The sequence below is a fragment of the Eptatretus burgeri genome, chromosome 5 (assembly GCF_056783735.1).
Source record: "Eptatretus burgeri isolate ZD-2024b chromosome 5, Ebu_testis_v1, whole genome shotgun sequence".
Lineage (NCBI taxonomy): Eukaryota > Metazoa > Chordata > Myxini > Myxiniformes > Myxinidae > Eptatretus > Eptatretus burgeri.
In genome coordinates this window covers 33,921,353-33,946,582 of record NC_140965.1, presented here as the reverse complement: position 1 = coordinate 33,946,582, position 25,230 = coordinate 33,921,353, and the positions used below count along the sequence as shown (strand labels likewise).

General features: G+C 42.6%; 1 protein-coding gene across 2 annotated transcripts in view; it reads left to right on the top strand.

The window, feature by feature from the left end:
- The window catches only part of LOC147026198 (ral guanine nucleotide dissociation stimulator-like 1), a 59,070-nt gene that overhangs the window by 31,217 nt on the left and 2,623 nt on the right, over positions 1-25,230 (top strand). For both annotated transcript variants that reach the window (XM_085881352.1, XM_085881353.1), the window contains 6 exons: positions 3,586-3,707; positions 3,995-4,084; positions 5,000-5,240; positions 9,682-9,818; positions 10,622-10,751; positions 14,064-14,178. In XM_085881352.1, coding sequence (XP_085737478.1) covers positions 3,586-3,707; positions 3,995-4,084; positions 5,000-5,240; positions 9,682-9,818; positions 10,622-10,751; positions 14,064-14,178 — 835 coding nt within the window. The remainder of the gene's footprint in view (positions 1-3,585; positions 3,708-3,994; positions 4,085-4,999; positions 5,241-9,681; positions 9,819-10,621; positions 10,752-14,063; positions 14,179-25,230) is intronic.

Here is a 25,230-nt window from a genome sequence, read left to right as displayed (position 1 = left end):
TATATATATATATATATATATATATATACATATATATATATACATATACATATATATATATACATATATATATATACATATACATATATATATACACATATATATATATACATATACATATATATATACATATATATATATATATATATATATATATTGTTGTGGTTACCAAATTCGCAAACCACCATTCAGGTCCCTTAGGTGAGATATCTCCGTAAGTATATGTGTAGTTAGGCCCAAACCCGTTGTCTAGTGGGAATACATGTCATTTATGCGTGCTGCGACTCTTCAGGATAGCCGTTTTTCTTTTACTATCTTTATTTTGGACCAACCGCCATTGTTACCACCACCCACCACAACATCAACCACCCACCGCGGCGCCGCTTCACGTCACACCTCACAACCGTCGCATCGCCACCGTTCTTGCGCCGCTTGTGGGTACCGGTGTTGGACTCGTGCAGGGCGCGCACCGAACAGCGTGTACAAAACCACGGATTTTCCGCTTCAAAAACGGATCAAAAACGACACACGCCCACTTTTGTTCCGTCCAATCGGTGAGCGAGGGGCGATTTGGCCCCGCCTCCAGGGCGTTGGAGGGCGATCGCTATATGCAAATTTATGGATCAAAATGCATTCACGCCCACTTTTTCTCGGGCCAATGGGGAGCGAGGTGAAAGGTCGAAGGCAGGGGGTCAAAGATGAGAGAGCGAAGCCACGGGGCTTATATAAGCGACCGCGTTCGTCAAGTCAAGAGAGTTAAGACTTCGCAGTCGGTGGAGTTGGGAAGAAGAAGCAAGAAGGAGTTGGTCGTCGTCGTCGTGTGCGTTGGAGTCGGAGCGAAGAGGACGGAGCTGTGGAGAGGCGGCGAGGGCAGACGAGGGGGTGCTCGCGTCGTGCCGGGAGCTGCACACCAGGGAGGCCGACGGCGTGACCTGGTCGAGGTGGAGACGCTCGTCGCGGGACTCGAGGCAGAGTAGAAATCCTCCTTTCCCCCAAGCATCAGCAACCCCCTCCTGTTTCCCCCCGCGCTGAGATAGTGCGACCAAGGGGGCCCCTTTCCCACCCCCTACCAGACACTGTCCGCGAGGCCCGCGGAGTTGAGGCACCATCGCCGCTCCGCGTCTCATCACCAGACGGGTAGGCCCGACCCGGTCTCGGCCTCAGGCCCGCCTCATCCTTGAGGGTTCTCTTTTCTTTTTCTTGGTTTTGGATATGTGTTGTCGGCGCCGTCTGTGAAGTAAAATTGTATAAGTGTTGCCGTGTGCTCGCGTAATCGGTATTAGATCTGCATTGTCGCATTTGCTTTTTGTGTAAAATTGCATTGTGTTTCTTTTCCTTTTCTATGTGCTTTTGGTGGAATTGAATATGTGTGCTTTCCGTTCATCGCGAATAAATGTGCTTTGTGTTGAACTGTTTCCCGCTTCGCTTCGTCATTTCTTTCATTGAATCCTCATCTTGCTTCACGTAAAGGGTTGGTAGTGGGCTGAATACGCCCGATAATTAATCGAACCGTCGAGGTCGACGAATAACACCGCTCGGTTATCCCGATAGTACGGAACGGGTCGCTTAAGTGGCCCGTGTCCGAAGTCGACCTGCGGCGAGGTGCGATCGCCCGGTCTACCCTCCGTGTGGGTACTTAGGTAGGTCGAATTTGGCGAGCAACCCTATCCCACGCGGGGGCTGATTGGCTCGATCGCGGTGAGACCGAAAGGTCCACCCGTGACTGGTTCCCGGCGTTAGTCCGAGAGGGTCACGACTGGATTGTCCGTCCGGTGGGCGACATGCCGCGATTCGAGTTACGTGGCCGTCAGCACGCCGGCGGGCGCGAATCCGTAACAATATATATATATATATATATATATATATATATATATATATATATATATATATATATATATATATATATATATATATATATAATAAGCCATATCTACACTGCAAAAATAATTTCCTTCGTAATAAAGCATTTTCTTAAAATATGGAAAGTATTCTCGAAACAAGAAAACCATGAGAAATTATTTTCTTGTTGCAAGAATCCTTTTGTCGTGGTTTGCTTGTGTCATTTGCAAAGATTGTGTGAGCTCTGCTGGCACCATGGCCAAATTCTAAATTCCTGTCCTAACCAGCAGGGGACACTGCATCAACATTATTGCCGTGCTCCCAGCCATGATGCAACGCAGCAACCTTGCGCTTGAGAGAGAAAGACAAAGAGAAAACGTTTCTTCTTTTAAAATCACATTTTCTTATAAGAAAATTATTTTTGGCAGTGTACTGCTAGTATTTCTGCTTCATTAAGCTAGTTATGAAGAACCAACATTTTGGATAAAGTAGTTTGGCTTACATATCATTTAACCTCGCGCTCAAGGATAACATCACAATGTCCATGATCTATGATGTCACTGGCTCTCACAATAGTAAGCTCTTTCGTAATACACTTCATCAAATACCAAATGCAATGTACCATACCATATGCTATGGAGCATCGGCACTGCTAAAACAGTTTCTTGGCAAGGGTTATTATTGATTGGTTCGCCATTAACGACCCAGCAGTAATTAGGACAGGTATTTGGAATTTGGCCAGGGTGCCGTCAATCACTCACATGCTCTTCGCGAAGGCCACCATGGGACATTTAACATTTAACTAATGCCAGCAGATGAAACATCCAGGTTCACATTCATCCGAGGGACGGCACACATATTGATGAATCATCCGGCCTGTGAAACACTGGGAAGACAGTGTATAGCTGGGTCGGGATTCAAACCCAGGCTCAACGGCTTTGAGGCGAGTGTGCTTCCCTCACAGCCATCCTGTCAGATTTATATAAATAACATTGGGCGGTTGAGATTATACATTTTTAAAAGGAGAAAAGGCACATCGAACCAAAACAGTAACTATATCTGCTCTGCTAATTTAGTAATAAACAAGCAAGAGCAGACCCAATCACAGTTGACGTTTCACCCGCTTCCCAGCGAGCTTCCTCACACCAATAGACCCCGATCCTTGTCATGTGTCCACTTTTATTCCCGAGGCGACAATTCATTTCCAGTCATGTGCCGGTGCGAGGGGTCAATTGAGGAGTGTTTTTATTTTGCCGAACCCTAAACAAACGCTAATCACATCATCGATTATCCGCACTGCTCTTTTTACGATTTACTCTTGTTTTGGTTGTGCGCGTGTATGCATTTGCGAGTGTCGTGAAGGTTCTTGGTTTGTGTTTCTGGGGCACAAACACGGCTGGGTCCCTGTCCGGTTTGGACATGGTGACGTGTCGGTTGCGTGATTGGTGGAGTTTCCGTTGGGTGTTGTGCATGTATGGGTGTGGTGTTAGGGATGTTGTGCTGTCCTTTTGGTGATATAAAATTATTTTACATTCACACAAAATTGTTCCAACAACCGCATAAAGAATTTGTCATGAACATACTGCAGTTTTATTTATTTTTGACAATGTTTTTGCTGTTGAGCTTTCAAAACAGATCAGTTACTAATAAATCCTAGAAGAGTGGATTTTTGCAAAATTCCACACAATTCTTTATTAACACAAGTTTGGTGTTAAGCATTAACCAACCTTGTTTTGTGTTGTGCAGGAGTTTGAAATAATTGCACAAATTCGTCTCCTGCAGTCAGCATGCAACAATTACAGCTTGAACCCTGCCCCCAGATTCTTGGCATGGTTCCACAGACAGGAACCCTTGTCAGAGAGCGAAGGGTAAGACAGCTTTCACTTGGCTGCAACCACAATTTCTTGCTCACTTAACCATGACATCAACTATTTTGAGGTTGAAATTCGTATGGAGTTTTGACAGTTCTTGATCGTAATATAATAAAGCTCATAATTGTTCAGCATTCGAAACAACCATGCCTGTAATTTTTGGAAATAATCCACAGGGAATACAAAGATCTACTCTATCTTTATTAGGTTGGTAGAAAAGTTTAGTGATATCCTGGGTCCCTTTGTATTACAATGTGTTATTGTGTCCTGTTGGTCATTAACAGATACGCGCTGTCCTGTGCTGCTGAGCCACTTGTGGACAGCACCCCCAATACTCCGGGGAATAAGAAGAGCATGGTGAAGCGCCTGAGCCTGTAAGTTGCACCCCCTGCTAGTCATGACATGAATATGATGAAACTTGGTTCTCTGTAAATGACTGAGGGAGTGTACATGGCCACATACTCTCATACTGGTGCTTCACAAGCTAGGTATTGTGTTTCATTATGCACTATATTGTATCATCAGATCATAATGTACCATGCTCTTTCCAGAGTGGCAGTTTCTTACCTCGGTTTACAATCCTGGATGGGTCACAACTCCAACACAGGAAGTCAGGGCAGGAACTTGCAATTTGACCAGGGTGCTGGCAATAGCTTGCCTAATCTTCAAGGACACCCTGGGATCGTTAACATCCACAAACTATAATGCTGGCACATGGGATGCCCGGCTTAACATCCATCTGAGGGATGGCACACACATTGATTCATCACCTGCAAAACACCAGGAGACTGTTTATAGCTTGGCCCAGGTTTCAACCCAGGCTAGAGAACTCAGAAGCATCTATGTGTACCTCAAGTGTTGGCTATCCTGCCAGCCCCACTGTGTTGTCCTTTCGAAAATAAATAAATAGCATCAGATATCACAAATCCATCTGATAGGTAGAGGTGTCGGAGTGAAAGATTCCATAGTTTTTCAAAAAGAGCAGGCCATATTATGCCAGCACCTTAGCCAAATTAGACATTCCTGTCTTAATGTGAAGGGACACTGCTTTAGCAGCACAACTCTGCCTCAGTAATGAGCATACTTAAGGTTCAGGGTCATACGTGAAAAGGGTCGGGGTCTATTGGCCTGAGGAAGCTCGCTGGGAAGCGGGTGAATCAGCGGGCTGAATTGATTCAAATTCCTGTCCCATACGCATTCGCAAGATGGGAGCTGTCAAAAAGTAGACCTGTACACTGTGAGGTATATAAACAGCCCATTCATGTGTCCTGAATGTACACGGTGTGCAGTCTATTCGCAGTTTCAGAAATACCCACCATGAGCCCTCCAGCCAAGACCCCCAGCAGCGAGATGGAAATGTTGCCATGCAGCCCCTGCAGTCCTGCAGATGGTGCACTCTTGTTAATGAGGGGTACGCAGGGAAGCATGTCTGGAGACCTAACAGACAGCATGAGCATGGCCTCGAGTTGTTCGGAACCCGACGAGGGGACCGTAGGTCTGCCTGATTTGCCGCAAGCATTACATGAGATGGTGAGTCATTAAATGCCATAGTTGTCATCAAATAGTAGTTTCCAAGAGCACAAGGTTGACCCTGCTCATTCGTTAACTTGAGGAATTGTAATTTTGTGTCATGCGGGACGATGTTAAAATGTGTTCCTCTCTTGTTACTAAAATCTGGAGTGAAGGTGACTATCATTCCGAGCTCGCACTATTCAATTCCACTTTTGATCTTATAGTGAAGCACAAAGCAAACTTCCAAAATTAAGAACTATTTGATCTGATCACTTTATTTTTTTCCTTGATTACTTTGAAGACAACCATGGCTTGAATGCATATGACATCATGTGTTTTTCCAAGCTAATCTTTGAAAACATATAAATACTTTAAATATAAGAGAGAAATGGAAGAGCAAGTTGATAGGTTGGGGGGCGGGGGGGGGGTAAATGGGCAACATAACGACAGCAGCACTGCAATTGGACAAAATGAGCAAGGAAATGAATGAAGAGGAAAGGGTTGAGTTAGGTAACGGTGGTAGAAAAGGTTGCAGGTAGGGTTGGGAGATCACAGTTGAAAGGATGTGAAGGGTGGCAGGAGATGTGGTGCACCGCTTGTTTTTGAAGCTCTGGAGGAAAAGGTGCGATTGAACATCCTCAGGAAGGCACATCCATAAATGGGAGGAAAGGGGAACAAAAGGGTGCAGGTTTGTAAAAAGCTGGATTTTGAGAGTTTAATCAGGAGAGGGTTACTGGAAGAATGCACACATCCTGGAGGAGCTGGGGAGCGATGGAGGGCTGAGAAAACTATGGGAGGTGGACTGGAGATAAAAACGGTTAAAAAAAGGCAAACAGATGCCACCTGTTGCTCACTTACACAGAAATTGTTAAATTAAATGAACCACTGCATTTCATCCTTAACCCTGAGAACTGTCATTTTTGTCTGAATTTGTGGGCGTATTGCACATATTGAAGGAATTCTTTTGTTGCCTGTGCTACCAAGTATCTTCAAGTAAATATGTCTGACAACATGTACACATTTAATGTGAGTTATTGATCATATAACTAATCAGACTTGGAAAAAATTGTCCCCAACAAGAACAAGTCAGTTTGGCAGTCATTTTTATCCAATGAAGTTAATTATTTTTTTCCTCGTCATTGTTGTCATCTCTGTGGTTTATTTTGCAGTAGTTGTCATTTTTAGTTTGAATTTTTGATATAACAAACAATTGATCAATATTTTGTTTCTCTATGAATTTATTTCTTTTTCGAGATAATATGAGGGTTTCCCTTCCAAAAAATTACCTTGCTATGGTGTTAAAAGTTACTTCGTGGAACATAATGGAACTTGACAAATATCATGGAAATAGCATTTCACATCTGATGGGACCTTAAAAGGAAATCACTGTAATTCATTCAAGTAATATCTTACTAGCAAGTGTTCCCACGTGACCCACAACACTACACTGTATATCTTTTCTTTACAATATTGAGGTATATGGATGATCAAGTTGAAGGATGGTATGAAATGATAGTGGTGCAGGCAGAGCAACATTTGGATGCTCCTACAAAGTGCCACTTCAAGAAGACATTGAAATCTCAATGTTTGCCAAGAACACTCTGTCTACTTGCCTCTTGCATAAACAACCAGGAAAGTCACACTTGCCCCATCCCACTATTCTCATCTCAGTTGTTCAGCTGCGGCTTTGCCTGAAGCAAGGAAAGGGATCATAGGGAGGAAGGAGTGGGTGGTTCTATGTCACAAGGCAAGGAAATGTTTTTACCTCTGCCACCAAAGGTGGATGGAGGTTGTTTTCGCCCCATTCTGTTTGGCTGTCTGTCAGCAAGATATCTCAAACAGTCATGAATGGATTCAGACGAAAATTTGTGGACAAGTTGGGTGTGTGACAAGGACAAATTCAAATTTTGGTGAAGATCCACATCTAGATCTGGATACTATAATTTTTTTGTCATTCTTCACCATTGAGAGATTGAAATATCGTGCTATATATCGTTTTTGGCCCAAACAGTTATGGATGGATTTGGACAAAACTTGGTGGATAAGTTGGGTAGGTGAGATGATCAAGCTAATTAGATTTTGGTTAAAGTCTAGATGCAGATCCGGCCTATCAGAGGGCTCCAAAATGTGAAATGTTCACCCTGGTGGAGGTATGCATGCTACTGAGTGCCGTTCTCGTTTGCTGTTTTTTTCGTCAAGATCAGTTCAAGTATAAAGCGTACATGGTCAAGTTTTGCATTCTGTGATGCTCTCCAGTTCCGTTTTGCATTTGTGACTTAAAATAATATCATTAACAAGAAGAAAAAGAACAATCAGAGATTGCAGAACCTCGGCAAAACTTGTTTTATGTGGCGTTTGTATACTAGTGTGTTATGCAATTAATAAGAGACATAACTAGAACTGCCATTTTATAACTGCTTTCAGTGATGACCGGGTACCAAGATGTTCCGCTTTGATTGGACACCTGACCCTGACCCATGGCATTTATTATTATTCAATTGAATTTAGAATGGGATGAAAGTAAATTTAATTCCAGTCAAATGGAAGACTAAATAGGTACAGTCCTGCATTGGAGAAATCAGAAGGAACCCAAACAAGCAAAAAGCAAAGATGAAGTCATCAGGAGGAACCTGGATAGAATCCACATTTCAGCTGCTACTCCTCTACCCTCAAACCCATCTCGGCACAGCCAAGTGAGCCTCGTTCAAATAAATAAATAAACAAATAAATAAAAAACCCAGATAAAAAGATTAAATCATTCTGCCTGCGAGACCATATATCTGATCAGGTTGAAATTTAAAACATATATTCCCCATCATTACTTGATCATAATTGTAAAGTTTCATGTCGATTGATTAAGCATTTCAAGAGAAATAGTTTTTTTTTTTTTAAAGATTTTGCTCAATCCAATATGGCTGCCAGACTTTTAATTATTCATGAATACCCTGGTACCCTGAAGGCTCAGGGAACATTTGTGTGAAGATTCTCCTTGATCTGTCCAGCCTTTCTGGAGAAAAAGATTTTTTTAAATTGGTTTTAGAGTAAATCCAATCTGGCGACTAAACCATATGACCAATGACATCATCATATGCGTGAACCTTTTGTTCCTCATGGATAGGTGGTCATACGTGTAAAGTTTTGCCTCGATCTGTTCAGCTACTTCAGAGAAGATTTTTGAACGTTTAAAAAACATATATATGTGTGCATATATATATATATATATATATATATATATATATATATATATATATATATATATATATATATATATATATATTATGGCTGTGGAATCATGTGATCGATGACATCATCAACTTTTTTCTCTGGACCATTTTATCCCTATATGACCCTCAAAATTTTTCATACTGATCAGATGTAATTTTCTACACGTGCATTTATGACGTCATAACGAATGCACCAATGATGTCATAAAAATCACACTTATTCCTCATGAGGAGAACTTGTCATGTGCCAAGTTTCATTTTTTTCCCTTGGTGCAGTTTCAGTGACAGAGAGGTACAATTTTTCCCCATTTTTCCAACATGGCTGCCATACCACATGACCTATGATGTCATAAATTCAATAAAACATTCTACATGAGTAGTCGCACCAATGGTGAAAATTTTCTCTCAATCTGACAAGCGGTTGCGGAGAATAACACTAAAGGTCTGTGTGGCCAAACAGGCAGACAGAGCGACAGACAAACAAACGGACCCAAATGCAATACCCTTTCCAAGGAGAGGGTAAAAATGACTCGTCACTTTGTTTAGTGAATATTTAATTATAAGACACTCAGTGGGTTGATGGTGGATTTGTCCTCATGGTCTCATAAATGAAATATTTAGTAATTATTAAATATATATCAATTAGTCAGTGTTCAGGTGGCCTCACTCCAACCCATTGCTTTGCACCCATTGGCTGGACAGCTGGCCTGACTGCACAACAACAAAGTCATGCGCTGCCATTGCATGAAGCAGCACAGATCGGCAGGCCTCAAGCCTTAGGCCTGGGTGTTAATCAATGGCCCACTGCGATTGGAATGATCCCACGTATATAACCACGATGTATAATATGTGAACATAAGCCATACTCATGTTTTTACTTCATGTATGTTCATCGGGTTATTTTTAATATGAAATAGGCAAAACCTTTAGAAACGAATGAAACATGATGGGTTAGAGTTTCTTCTTCTTCATTTTAGTTCCAGTATCGGCTCGAGTGTGCGTTAAAGCAAACAATTTTTTTTTTATCTCCCAAACATTCATTGCAACTTGCAGGGGACATGTATTGCAGAGGAATTCTCACTCTTGTTTGTTTTTTGAATTTGCTTTGTGTTTCACTTTGCTGTTGTTTGGTTCAGGCTGTTTTCTATCATTTGTTATAGCGCAATCAATGTACTCCATTCCTTTTGTCTCGAGACACCGAACATTGATATAATGTGATGCTTTCACATGTGCAGCCTCCTGATGACTCTTCACTCACATCCCTTCACTCAAATGATCTTACTTTTGGAGCTTCCGCTGCCTTTACTCCACCTTCTTCCTCTTCTTCTTCAATGTCCTCTCCTAGGTCATCCTTCAACTTACCATCAAACAGGTGATCATGGAATGCAATGACAGCCTTTTTGGCGACAGTTTTCTACTTTTTAATCACAATTTCTTGAGTCATTGACAAATGTGCTCGCGATAACTTTTCCCGTCATGGACGTACAAAGCAGTCGCAATACAGTGAGATTTTCATCTATCAAACACATAATATGTTCCATGGGTTCGGCATTGCATCAAAAATCCAAAGACTTACCTGGTAACTCTCTCTCGTTCGTTCTTTTTTTTTTCTCTCTCTCTCTCTCTCTCTCTCTCTCTCTCTCTCTCTCTCTCTCTCTCTCTCTCTCTCTCTCTCTCTCTCTCTCTCTCTCTCTCTCTCTCTCTCTCTCTCTCTCTCTCTCTCTCTCTCTCTCTCTCTCTCTCTCTCTCTCTCTCTCTCTCGTAGATAAATAAACAACCAATTAAATAAATATATCCCTCCTCCTTCAGCATTCAGGAGCAGTGACATCACCCACAAGTTTTAAATCACTTCAATTTTATCTTGATTCAACATTTCTTATGGTCTATACATATATTGTTTGACCTTAACAACACTTCAGAAAATGGCCGTAATTGAGAGTTTTACATAATTTTTATTTGAACAAAAAAATTGTCCACATTTCGTAGTTCATTATATCGAGTTGAAATGGATTCGTTAAAATAGTATTGTCTACCAAAAGTGCCATATATTGTTGGGAAATTAATTTTTACAAGTGTTCCTTATAATGTTTATTTTACTGTACTGTATATAATCTGTAAAGGAGACATTTATATGGCGTAAGGAATCGAACACACTGATGTGATGTACCTTTGCAGAATTCATCAGCGCTCTGTCTCATGTTCAGCTGTTCCTCGACCTGTGTACAACCAACAGACTGATGATTCATGTATAATCAGAGTCAGCTTGGAAACTGGCAGTGATGGAAATCTCTACCGCAGTCTGTTGGTGGGTCAAATAAAAGATCTCAAACGTAATCAAATAGTATACAGTTAGTTCAGAAGAGGTAATTGTGGATGATACAAGATGATTGTGAATGATACAAGTTGTAATTGTGGATGGGGATGATACAAGGTAATTGTTTTTTTTTTCGTTTAGTGTTAGCACCAATTTATAATTATGCTCTTTTGTTTCAAAGATTCACATTCAGCAATGCATCGGTGTGGTTTTGTTGTGTGACATGGGGGAAAAAAATCTCTGTTTAAGAAATGTGGCCGAGAACATGACTGCAATCACATAGCGATAGTGGTAATCAGCGTGAAAGGTTTCGAAGCCTTTCAGAAACCTTGTTAAATGTGCAATTAATCCATAAACAGGGTGGATGTGTGGCATATGCCCCCTTTGGTCAGGACTATCACAGCAAGTGCTAATATGGCACATGATTCCGTGACTCTAAATTGAGAATGGCTAACAAGTAATATTTGGATATAATGCAAGAAAGGATGCCTGGCCAGCAGCACTTTTTTGGGGGGAAAGGGGGCAATCACACACACACACACACACACACACACACACACACACACACACACACACACACACACACACACACACACACACACACACACACCTGTGACCAACTACATTTTTACTGTGAGTAAACTTACACATGCAATTCTGACAACTCTCCTCCCCCTTTCAAGCCTTCAAACCCCTCCCACCCACCCTCCACCACAACTCCTCAACTTCCCCCCTCCTCACTGAAGATCTTCAACCCCTCCCCTCCAATGCCTCAGCTTCTGCTTTCCAAATGTATCCCATCTTTACTCCCCCCCCCCTCACCATTCCTCACCCTCCTCCTGCCCATAAAAGCAAATGGTCATTCCCACATCAGAACAGTGGAATATTTAAAGCTTTCCGCTCCCCTATTATGCTATCACCAACTTCACAGAAACTTGTCACAATCACCTATCGAACACAATTAAAAGAGAAAATAGTCAGAAGTAATAGCAAGGACCTGCGTAATCTCTAGGGTACAAGCGATGCTTGAGAGAATGCCACATAATTATTTGGGCGGTGTATAAACAACAGAATGCTGTCCTGATCGCTGAGGCCTATCTTCACAAGGTGATGCCTCTCTGCCATTTTACACTGAAGGAAAAAGCACCAATATGGCAGCTGTAGTATAGACCTTGTTGGTGGAGTTTGGCAAACTATCCACCAATGGATGGAACCCTGATGCATGGATGGCTCCTTTTAATATAATCATCCCCCAAGAGAATAATTATCTTTCAAGATGTCAAGCGGAGGTGAATGGGCATGTGTGTATAACCCACTATGATGTGGGTGTTTTACTAATTTCACCACACAGCCATTTTGACGCACGCGGTTCGATTAACGAGGGTAATTTACTTATGCTGGAGACAGAACTACCCCTTAAAATACACAGCAACTCATTTAATAACAAACATATTTAATATATAATTACTGGGATGGAGACACGGGAGATGAAATGCAGTAACAAGACAGAGATAACTGGCTGTAACAGTATCTCAGTTATTCTTAGCACAAATATTATAACAGGCGGACCCATTTGGGGACACACGATGAAAGAGACAGACAGAGCATGTGTGGTGTGTGTCTTTTCTGAAGTGCTAAGGGCGTGATGCAGGCATGCTTTCGGGCACCTCTCACAATCTGGTCCCACCCTTGGCTTTCCTTAACTGCACCGATGGCTGTGCGCTCCCTCTGTCTAGAGGGATTTAGCCGATAAGTGGGTGCTCTGAGCTGTGGGAGTCCTGGGCTGTGAATCCAATACAAGTGGAGAGGAAAGGAGAGCTTTGATGGCCTGGCTGCGTGTCTCAGAGAGAGACGAGAGTTCCATTTCGCTGGCTGGGGATCCTAGCTGTATTTCCTTCAATCTCCAGTGCATGAGGCGTTGTTGTGGCCAAATATAGCCAGCACTCCCAACACTTGCTGTTCAAGTCTTAAGCAAGCGCTGATGATGTCCCGGTTGTGCAAGGTAGCACACGTGAACCCACGTTCAAGGCTTCATGGTAACACATGTGAAACAGGCATTATTGGGTGTCATTTATTTCTGAAAGTACAATGGGGATGATTTGAAGATGAAACATCAATGGGAGAATGAGACAAACACGAGGATAAATGGTGACGGAATTTAACTACATGCATGATTTTGGTCGATGTTAATTGTGGTTTACAAAAACTTATGCTGACACTCATTAGGATATAATTCCTGAAAAGTTAACTCCTCATTGTTTACATGTGGTACATGCTTGGGAGCCTCAGTGGTGCATGTTTCTGTCTGCGCTGTCGCTGATGATTCTCCAACAAGCGATGAAACTGGTCCGGCAACTGAATGGGTTTGTCGCATTGAGATTCTCATGTGTGTACGATTTATGAATGTCTTTATAACTATGGAGGAACTCTGGGAAGGGTTTGAAACAGCAAAGGGCTCACCTTGAGTAGTCTATCACAATTGCTTTATGCAGCTTTCTTCAGCGATAAGATCATGAGAGGAGCATATGGATATATATATCTATATATTACTAAAACTCTCATCTTATAGATATATTTTTATATATATATATATATATATATATATATATATATATATATATATATATATATATATATATATATATATATATATATGTTCCCGAAATACAGCCAAAACAGTACATGATAGCACAAAAATTTTAGGGCCACCTTACTCAGCATTCGCCTGCGGTGTGCAGTATCAAGTTTCATTCAAATCGGGAATCTAAAATAAAAAATAAAAAAATCAATTCCCGATTCATTCAAGTGCTCTTCGGGAGTATTTGTTCAATGCAAACAACCTCATCCGTATACTTCGCTGGAGCTATCTATTTTTTTTTTTTTGAAATGATTTTTTTCATCAACCGCTGTCAGAAAGGGAACCCAATGGGTTCATGTGGCTTCTAGCATATATATATATATATATATATATATATATATATATATATATATATATATATATATATATATATATATACATACATACATCACCTTGAAATGCTGATAGTATTGAGGTGGGGTGAGGTGTGCATGAGGTAGAGAGTACTCTGTGGCTCAAGATGTTCATTGTGCTGTGTGCTATGTGAGCAATGTGTGCTTACCTAAGGGTGGTTACCTCGTGACCTTTTAATCCAATGATCACTTAATAAAGGAATCTTAATATAAGAATAAGTCAATAAAGCAAAATGAAGAGTTTCTTCTGTAATATGGTGCATGTGGAAACATAATTTTGTTAATATTCCTCTCTGTGCTGTTTCTATACAGCTTACAAGCCAGGACAAGACTGCGGTTGTTATCCAGAAAGCAATGGAGAAACACAATTTGAGCCAGGAGCCAGTGGAAAACTTTCAGCTCGTGCAAACCATCTCCAACGAGCGAGGTTAGTTCATTATCTTTGAAGTCCAACTGCAACACCTGTCAAGTGAAAAAATGATATGGGAATTTCCAAATTGCTGTTCTAATATAAAATTGTCGTCAATGAAATTTTAATCAATAAACCAATGAGATGTCATTGCATGGTCCACCAGAATTGCATGATGCTTTGGTCCTCTGGCCAAACTTGATTTTACCTTGCACGTTAAACTGGAAACTTAACTCAAAGTTAGAAAAAATACCTTCTCAATGTTTTTGCTTCACATCCTTGTATGGAAAAGAACATACCATGAACTCAGTATTGTTTTTACCTTTACAAGTTTGAGGCTCATGGAAGATCGAGGTGTTGGAGGGCATCAACTGATAGTGGGGCATGAGTTCAAAACAATAAGCATGGCAATAAATTAAAAGGAGAAGAGGAGAGAGATGAGGGGAGGAAACATGGTAACCTGCAAGAGGGTTTTGTTTGGAAAGGTTAATGGATGATCAAAAAAGGTCTGTAAGGGAGAGTAAGAGGGTAAAGTAATGCATTTATATTAATTGGGGTGAAGAATTAAATTACAATGCAACATTGAATGCAACTTGGGAAATTTTTAACCTCCGCCATCGAAGATGGATGGAGGTTACTGTTTTCACCCCTTTCTGTTTGTTTGTCTGCTTGTTTGTTTGTTTGTTTGTTTGTGAACAGTATTACGGAAAAACTCCTCGACGGATTTCGACAAAACTTGGTGGGGGGTTAGGTCTGGTCCAAGGATCATGCCATTAGATTTTGGACTTGGTCCAAAATCAAATATGGCTGCGATGGCGGCCCATTTGAAAAATTATTTGAATTTTTTTTTTTTTTTTGCATTTCTACATGTTTTAAGCAATTTCCAACCCCCCCCCCCCAAAAAAAAATTTTGGAACTTTTTTTCAACAAAATTTCGATTTCTTTTTTTTTGCATTTCTACATGTTTTAAGTGATTTCCAACCCCCCCCCCCCCCCAAAAAAAAAAATTGTTAGAGAAAAAAAAATTGCAAATTTTTTTCAACAAAATTTCGATTTTTTTTTGCATTTCTACATGTTATAAGTGATTTCCAATAAAAAAAAAACATGCCAAAATTATAATTGCGACTAATTTTGGAACTTCAGGTGGATATACCCACGTAAAATCAATTTCTGTCTCAAGGAATCTAGTTATGATGAATGAATTGAGTATGTAAAAGTTAAAAGTAAAAGGGAAAGTTGCAAACTATAACTCTGTGAGCACTGTTGACGTCAAATTGAATGAATAGGATATCAGGTTCACTTGAGTGACCTAGCAGTATTGGCGGCGAAGGTTTTGCACTCTACCGAGTGCTCCCCCTCTAGTTTATTTTGTAAATGCAGTCGAGGCTTGTGGAAGAGCGGGTATACTGAATCAATCAGGACGTAACAGCCAAAACTAGAATGGCCACTCGGTAGAGTGCATACCTCCGCCAGGCTGATTAGTTTACATTTTGTATCCCACTCATAGGCCGCATCTGGATTCGGACCTTAACTAAAATTTAATCGGCCTGTTCTTGTCACCTCACCAACCCCCCCCCCCACCAAGTTTCATTTGAATCCGTCCACAACTTTTTCAGAAATCCTGTTCACAAAGAAACAATAAAAAGACGTCATGCAGAGCATGATGCTTGAAAAATTCACCCCCCCCCCAACCCCAATTCTCAAAATTTGCCATGGATACATCAAATTTTCCATTTCATTGACAATCAAATAAAATTGACAATCTTAATCAAAGCTCAGGTCAATCAGATGAAAATTGATTATTTTTCAGATTGAAATTAATGATTTTCGAAGCTTGACCTTGAGTTGACCTTTGACCTCTTGACTTCAAAAATAGTTGTTTTCTTAATTCAGTGACGGACGATGCAATTGCTGTTTAATTTCCAAGTTAATAGAATGAAAATTTTTGATTTCTCAGATAAAAATTGATGATTTTAGAAGTTTGACCTTTGACCTTTTGACTTCAAATAGTTGGTATCCCAATTCAGTGACGCAATATGCAAATCCTGTTCAACTTTCAAGTCAATCAGATGAAAAATGACGATTTTAGAAAATTGACCTCAAGATGACCTTTGACCTCAAAATAAATAGGCTTCTCAGTTGAGACTAACTCTACAACTTGGTAAAGTTTCATGACGATTGGTTTAGAATTGTGACCTGCAGGCGATTGACAAACAGACATACAGACAGACACAATAACAAAATCAACTGACCAATATACTTGAAAAATCTTCATTTTGCAAGTAACAAACAAACAAACAAACATAAAGACAGGGGTGAAAACATAACCTCCATCCACTTCGGTGGTGGAGGTAAACAGGAATCAAAACACGCATGCGTGGGGTGGACAAGTTACACAAAGAGGATGCATGGGGTGGACAAGATAGATACAGAAGGAAACTCCAAGGAGGGAAAATGGAAAATTGGAAGGAGGAAGGATTTGAGTGGGGTTGACAAAGGTCGAAAAAAAGTCATTGTTTTGTGTTGGGGATGATCTGAGATGGTGGTGAACAGCCATCTTGAAGACCTGGAGGGAGGAATAAGATTGAAGAGGATGTGGAATCAACTTCCACAAGTGGGAAAAAAACCAGAACAAATGAGCAGAGATCCTTCATTTAGGCAGTTTCACCTGAAAAGGGTTGTTGGTGGAACGTGTGAGTCCTGTAGAAACCTGGGGGGGGGGGGTGTCAAAGCATGGAAAGAACAGAGGGTGCAAGACGAGAAAGGAGGCTGTAGAAGACACAGACTAACAACCTGTCCATGATGAAGTGCTAAATCGATAGACTCAGCTTCATCGCGGAAGATTCCAATTATCTTGAAAGCCTTGGTTTCCACAGCGTCATGATGTGAGGCAGGGGAGCCAGCCCAAAGAGGAGAGCAGTACTCCATCAAGTTGCGGATGAAGCCCTTGTAGGTGGATAGGATATCAGGTGTGCCAGTAAAGGACTTAGAATGACAGAGGATGGCCAGTTGGTGGCTGGCTTTGGAGGCCAACTTCGAAATGTGGTTTGCCCAAGAAAGATCGTGGCTGATCATGAGACCCAGGAGTTTCAATGACTGAAATTCCTCAGTATTGTTGAGAAATTTAATAGGAGGGATTATTTGATGGATTTCTCAGGATTGAAACACATATTCTAAGTTTTTGACCAGGTTGTGATTTTTTTTTTTCAAGGTCTGAAGAGAGGGAAGGGGGCTGCAACCTACCTGTCTGAAGGATAAGGGATGTCATGGCAGTGAGTGGAGTCCTCAGCAAATAGATAAAGAGGATTTTCCAGAGAGTCAGAGAGATCATTGATGAAGATCAGGAATAGGACTGGGCCCAGAACACTGCCTCAGGGCACTCCAGCCTTGATATGGAGAGGAGATTAAAGGATTCCGTTGAGTGCCACAGTTGGCTATGAGAGGAGAGGAAGTCAGTAAGCCATGTGTGGAGTTGGCCTTGGATTACATAGGCAGAGAGCTTGGAGAGTAAGCCAGGATGCCAGACTGTATCAAAAGCACAACATTTGTCCAGAAAGAGTATGCCCTGATCTCATGTCTGACATTGAGGGCATCTATCCATTGTTGGGTGAGTATAAGCAATGTGTCCAATGTGGAGTGACTTGGTCTGAAACCAAATTGGTGATCTGAGATGAGGTTGTTGGAGGAAAGTAGGGATTTCAAGTCAACTGTGATGATGGATTCCATGACCTTACTGATGATTGTAAGTAAGTTGATCGGTCTGCAGTTGAGGGGATCAGATTTTGCACCTCTTTATGTAGTGCAGTGATGTTGCTGGATTTCTGAGCAGACGGAAGATGACCCAGTGCAAATGACAGGTTGAAAATGGCAGATAAAGGATGCGCAAGAGCAGCAGAGTGGGTTTTTAGGACACGTGAGCTGATGTTGTCTGGTCCAGTAGCTGAGTCAGAGTCGAGGGTTAAAATACCCTTCTCCGCCTTCTCAGGTGCAAAATACAGAGTCCAGGAGCAGTTGGGTATGATGGGGAAGGATGGGTACTGAGAGTGAGGGGTGTTGGGGGTTGGGGACACATGATTTGGAATCAAACACACAATTGAGGCATTCAGTCTTCTCACGAGCAGTCAGCTCTGGTGCCATTTGAAGAGAGTGAAGGGACGGAAGGGGAGCGTACACCAGTGACAGACTTTCCAAGGTGCCACCAGGTTATAGAGGAAAGTGACAAGTTTGAAAGTTCATTCTTGATGTTAGACAGATGTTATTTTCTGGCTCTGCTAAAGAGTTGTCACACACTTGGTGCGGACTTTTTGGAATGCACTGAGATTGCCTTCGGTCGGATTTGCCTTCGAGAAAGAGAAGGCATGTTGTTTCAGAGAAACGACCTCACCACAGGATTCAATGTACCATTGGTGAGAAGAAGGGTAGGATAATTGATGACTAGATGGGATGCATCTGTGCATGAGATAAAGCAGGTTTATCCTGGAGAATTCCCAGGTTGAGTTAACATCAGGGGCAGTAGATATGGGAGACCAGTCCTGAAGAGAGGTGAATCATTGAAGGTAGGGAAGGGTGGTATTTGGCAGTGTTAAGCATGTGATATCTCTCAACCAATCAAAATCCCACGATTGCAATACTTGACTGCCTTCATTGAAGGTAAAGGGAAATTCTGCAAAAGTTGCAATTACTGCTTTATGATGCTAATTTGTGGAAATAATAAATAATGATCATATTTCGTAATTATTTTCTTTTCAAGTGGGACTTTAGTTTTCCTTCTAAAAAAAAAAGAATGACCACACTGGTCACAAACTAGCACAAAATTAATTACTGACTTTTTTTTTGTGGTACCTCATCGTGAGTAACACTCAACCCAAACAAAGCCAATGGAAATCTGATGCAACAAACCCGGGCAGTATATAATCGGCAGAGGCCTACTGGCCTGATATGTTAGGCCCACCGGAAAACCAAGACGGTGGCCATATTATTTTGTCTGGTGCCATGGTGGCTGGAGTCGAGTGACAATTGTGGGTGGGGTCCAGCGGCTCTCTGACCAATGGGTGCACATTTCAAAAATCGATCCCTAACAAGAACAAAAACAGCAACAACAACAACCACGTGGAGTTCTTGTAGACCTGTGACTAAAAAGAAAAAGGCTATATGCTCATGTTGTGCAATAGGCTAAAGGATGCTTTCTTTCCTGATAACATTTTGAGAGACAATCCATCCATCCAATGGGACTATACTCAGTGCAGAGCGTTGGTGCTGCCTAAGCAGTCTCCTTGGCTATTGGGCACAATCCTGGACAGGTCGCCACTCCAACACAGGATACCAGCAAGATGGCACTCATTTTGCCAACCTCGGAAGGATGACAGGCAGAGTCAACCCCACCTGGTATTAATTCAACATCCGAGTGGGATTTGAATTCAGGATCATAGGATCCCAAGCCCACCACGCTAGCCATTAAGCCAACGCCAGGCAAGAGGCAATGCAACTCTTCAATAATTCAGCAATCCTAAAGGGGGATGAGAATATATAAGGAGCTTCACATTGTAAAATGTGACATTATTCACAAAAATTAATTTAATGGAAAATTTTAATTGAAAAAGGTAATAAGCAATACATTTACCTGAGAAATGGAACATATCAGATTCTATAGAAAAAATAGGAAAAAAAAAAACTAACTATAAAAGCTGAGATTCACAGGATAAATATTGATTTGGGGGCAAGGAGAAGGTGCTGGGGTATGGGGTGATGAGGTTAAGTTTGGGTTCATGCAGAAATTTTTGCAATCAATGTCTTCGTGTTTTCCCGAAAGCTACTACAACTACTACTATGACAACTACTATGACTACTACTATTTCATTAATGGCTCAAATTGTTCTCATCTTCTTGTGGTGTAAGGCAGTGAACGTTTTTGGCCCAAGTCTTTCACCAACAGGCTAGTCAAGCCTGATGTTTCACTGAAGGTAAAAGGAAAATGAAATTTGTTCAAGAATTGCACAAGACACTGTGGGATCTTTACTTCCCACCAGCAACCAGTGCTGGCAGACTGGTCTTCCGAGCTAACATCATTCTGATGGCCTTGCTGTCAAACACCAGGGTGACCGTTTATATCTGGGTCGAGATTCAAACCCAGGCTCGATAGCTAATAGGCGAGTACACATACCTGTCGGCTATCCTGCCAGCCATGTGCTTTCCATAAATCTATATATAATGGAGCAAATGTATCCATCCCCAGCCACTAAAGGCACCTTTAAAAATGTTTATCCATGCTGTTTGTGTTCATGTTGGAGAATAATAAAATGAATTGCATTTGTGTTGGGAGTACCCAGGGTCAGGTCACGAGGGGGAGGGGGAGAGGTGACTTACAATCCTTGCCTGTACACATGCTACAGTGCAAGTTGTTTACTGCCTCCTGCTGCAGACAAGAGGGATTATTAGCAATGGCATTAGATATATATATTTACTCCACCTCCCCCACTGTCCCTCCCGAAACTCCTCCCCAGGCTGCTCCCTAAGGGAGTGGGTGTTTCTTGAATTTCATTATAATTCTTCAGTTTTTATTACCTTCGCATTCTGCGAAAGGTTATGTTTTGGTCGGCGTGTATTTATTTATTTATTCATTTATTTATTTGTAATCTTGTGATTCGTATAACTCAAGAGTATTAAACCGAATTGCATGAAATTTGGTGGGATGATTGGTTATTAGCCAGGAAGCATTCGATTAGATTTTGGGATCGTTCGGGTCAAAGGTCAAGGTCAAGGTCACAAAAAGGTCAAAATCGTCTTTTTACGATAACACGGTCAATTTTTATTCAATTTGCATGCAACTAATGCCAAAATGTTCAGAATTCAACGCCTCATCTTATGATATGCAATATGACACAATGACGCCCATACTCTTGTTACCGGTTAGGGGTCAAAGGTCAGGGGGGTCACGACCTTGAAAAATATGCGGTTTTTGTCATAACGCGGTCAATTCTTGTCCGCTTTACATGAACCCAGCACCAAAATGTTCAAAATTTAATGCCCAATCTTGTGACACAATGACGTCATGACACATGTCACCGGTTGGGGTAAAATGTCGGGGGGGGGGGTCACGCCCTTGAAAAATATGCGGTTTTCGGCATAACCCAGTCAATTCTTATTCGATTTGCATGAAACCAGCATCAAACGAGATTACCTTCTCTTGTTGAAACGTTGTATTCACCGAGCTTGCGAGTGAAGACTTGCCAAAACAACGTGAGTTGATTGTTGTTTAGTCCGTAGCCCCCGAAAGTCGGGGGGGGGGTCATGACATTTTAGATATGTGGTTTGTGTCATAAGACCATTCATATGAAACCAGTTCCCCACACCCATACCAAGAACAAAAAAAATAGTGGCGGTGAAGGTATGCGCTCTATGAGTGCCCGTTCTAGTTTGTGAGATGTGATCAATATGGTACAGACATGTTAATGCAATCATAAAAAAGTATTAATGGTGCTTGTAACATCATTAGCAGTAGAAGCACAAGGCATATATGAATCCATCCATCAGGACCATACTCTGTGCAGAGTATCGGTACTGCTTAAGCAGTCTCCTCAGCTATTGGGCACAATCCTGAACGGGTCACCACTCCAACACAGGTTAGCAGCAAGCTGGTACTCATTTTGCCAACCTCGGAAGGATGTCAGGCTAAGTCAACCCCATCTGGTATTAATTCAACAGCCAAGCAGGATTTGAACTCAGGACCCTCAGATCCCAAGCCCACCACTCCAGCCAATAAGCCAATACCATGCATACATACATACATACATACATACATACATACATAATTACATGCATACATACATGCATACATACATGCATACTTACATATATACATGCATACATACATACATGCATACATACATGCATGCATACATGCATACATATATATATATATATATATATATATATATATATATATATATATATATATATATATACATCCATATGTATTATATTGTTGTGGTTGACCAAATTCGCAAACCACCATTCAGGTCCCTTAGGTGAGATATCTCGGTAAGTATATGTGTAGTTAGGCCCAAACCCGTTGTCTAGAGGGAATAAATGTCATTCATGAGGGCTGCGACTCTTTAGGATAGCCGTTTTTCTTTTACTATCTTTATTTTGGACCAACCGCCATTATTACCACCACCAACCACGTCTCAACAGCCATCACAACAACAACCACCAACCACAACGCCGCTTCACCACAACCGCCACGACCTTTACCGTCACAACTCGCCACCATCGCATCACCGTCATCTCGCGCCACTCGTGGGCACCGATGCTGGACTCGTGTAGAGCGTGCACCGAGCAGCATGTTCAAAAGCATCGCGGACTTTCCGCAGAAAAACGGATCAAAAACGACTCACGCCCACTTTTGTTCCGTCCAATCGGTGAGCGAGGGGCGGTTTGGCCCCGCCTCCAGGGCGTTGGAGGGCGGTCGCTATATGCAAATTCATGGATCAAAAAGCATTCACGCCCACTTTTCCTCGGGCCAATGGGGAGCGAGGTGAAAGGTCGGAGGCAGAGGGTCAAAGATGAAGGAGTGAGACCACGGGGGATATAAGGGGCCGCGTTCGTCAGTCGAAGCATTTCAGTTCGCAGGAGGAAGAGTTGAGTTGGAAGCGGAGGAAGAGTTGAGTTGAAGTGGCAGTTCGCAGTTGGGAGTTCGCGGAGTCGGAGTGAAGAGGACGGAGCTGTGGAGAGGCGGCGGCGGCGAAGGCGGTTGAGGGGGTGCTCGCGTCGGATTCGAGGAACTGCGGAGGGAAAGGCCGGCGGCGCGACCGAGGTCGTGGTGGAGACGCTCGTCGCGGGACCCGAGATTCTTCTGAAATTCTTCTTTCCCCGAGCATCAGCAACCCCCTCCTGTTTCCCCCCGCGCTGAGATAGTGCGACAAAAGGGGGCCCCCTTCCCACCCCCTACCAGACACTGTCCGCGAGGCCCGCGGAGTTGAGGCACCACCGCTGCTCCGCGTCTCATCATCAGACGGGTAGGCCCGACACGGTCTCGGCCCCAGGCCCGCCTACCCCCTCATCCTGGAGGGTGGTTCTCTTTTCTTTTGCTTTGGGAATGTGTGTTGTCGGCGCCGTCTGTGAAGTAAAATTGTATAATTGTTGCCGTGTGCTCGCGTAGTCGGTATTAGATCTGCATTGTCGCATTTGCTTTTTGTCTTCTTCTTTTCCATGTGCTTTTGGTGGAATTGTATATGTGTGCTTTCTGTTCATCGCGAAATAAATGTGCTTATTATTGAACTGTTTTCCCGCTTCGCTTCGTCATTTCTTTCATTGAATCCTCATCTTGCTTCACGTAAAGGGTTGGTCGTGGGTTAAGACGCCCGATAATTAATCGAACCGTCGAGGTCGACGAATAACACCGCTCGGTTATCCCGATAGTACGGAACGGGTCGCTTAAGTGGCCCGTGTCCGAAGTCGACCTGCGGCGAGGTGCGATCGCCCGGTCTACCCTCCGTGTGGGTACTTAGGTAGGTCGAATTTGGTGAGCAACCCTATCCCACGCGGGGGCCGATTGGCTCGATCGCGGTGAGACCGAAAGGTCCACCCATGACTGGTTCCCGGCGTTAGTCCGAGAGGGTCACAACTGGATTGTCCGTCCGGTGGGCGACGTGCCGCGATTCGAGTTACGTGGCCGTTCGCACACCGGCGGGCGCGAATCCGCGACAATATATATGTATATGTATATGTATATGTATATATACATATATATATATATATATATATATATATATATATATATATATATATATACACACTATATAATATGTATATACGTATACATCCATATGTCTATACACACACACACACACACACACACACACACACACACACACACACACACACACACACACACACACACACACACACACACATATATATATATATATATATATATATATATATATATATATATATATATATATATATATATATATATCTATATATATATATATATATATATATATATATATATATATATATATATATATATATATATATATATATATATATATATATATATATTGTTGTGGTTACCAAATTCGCAAACCACCATTCAGGTCCCTTAGGTGAGGTATCTCGGTAAGTGCATGTGTAGTTAGGCCCAAACCCGTTGTCTAGTGGGAATACATGTCATTTATACGTGCTGCGACTCTTTAGGATAGCCGTTTTTCTTTTACTATCTTTATTTTGGACCAACCGCCATGATCACAACCACAACATCAACCACCAACCACAACCACCGCTTCACCACAACCGCCACGACCTTCCCGTCATGCCTCGCGGCCGTAGCATCGCCGCCGTTCTTGCCCCGCTGTGGGTGCCGGTGTTGGACTCGTGCAGAGCGCACGTTGAACAGCGTGTACAAAATCACGGATTTTGTGCTTCAAAAACGGATCAAAAACGACACACGCCCACTTTTTGCCGTCCAATCGGTGAGCGAGGGGCGAATTGGCCCCGCCCCCAGGGCGATCGATATATGCAAATTTGTGGATCAAAAAGCCTTCACGCCCACTTTTTCTCGGGCCAATGGGGAGCGAGGTGAAAGGTCAAAGGGAGGGGGTCAAAGGCGAAGTTACGGGGGGAAAAAAGGACGGTGTTCGTCAGTCAGAGCAGAGTCGCAAACGAGAACGAGAGAGAGTCGCAAACGAGAACGAAAGAAGTCTGGAGCCCGAAGCCTGCAGTGGCTGGAGAAGCTGAAGAGAGTCGGACGAGGGGGTGCTCGCGTCGGTGCCAGGAGCTGCACGCCCGAGGGAGGCCGGCAGCGCGACCTGGCCGAGGTGGAGACGCACACCAGGGATAATAAAGATCCTCTATACCCCGAGCATCAGCAACCCCCTCCTGTTTCCCCCCGCGCTGAGATAGTGCGACCAAGGGGGCCCCGTTCCCACCCCCTGCCAGGCACTGTCCACGAGGCCCGCGGGTTGCGGGGCCATCGCCGCTCCGCGTCTCATCACCAGACGGGTAGGCCCGACCCGGTCTCGGCCTCAGGCCTGCCCCATTCTTGGGGGATTTCTTTTCCTTGGTTTTGGG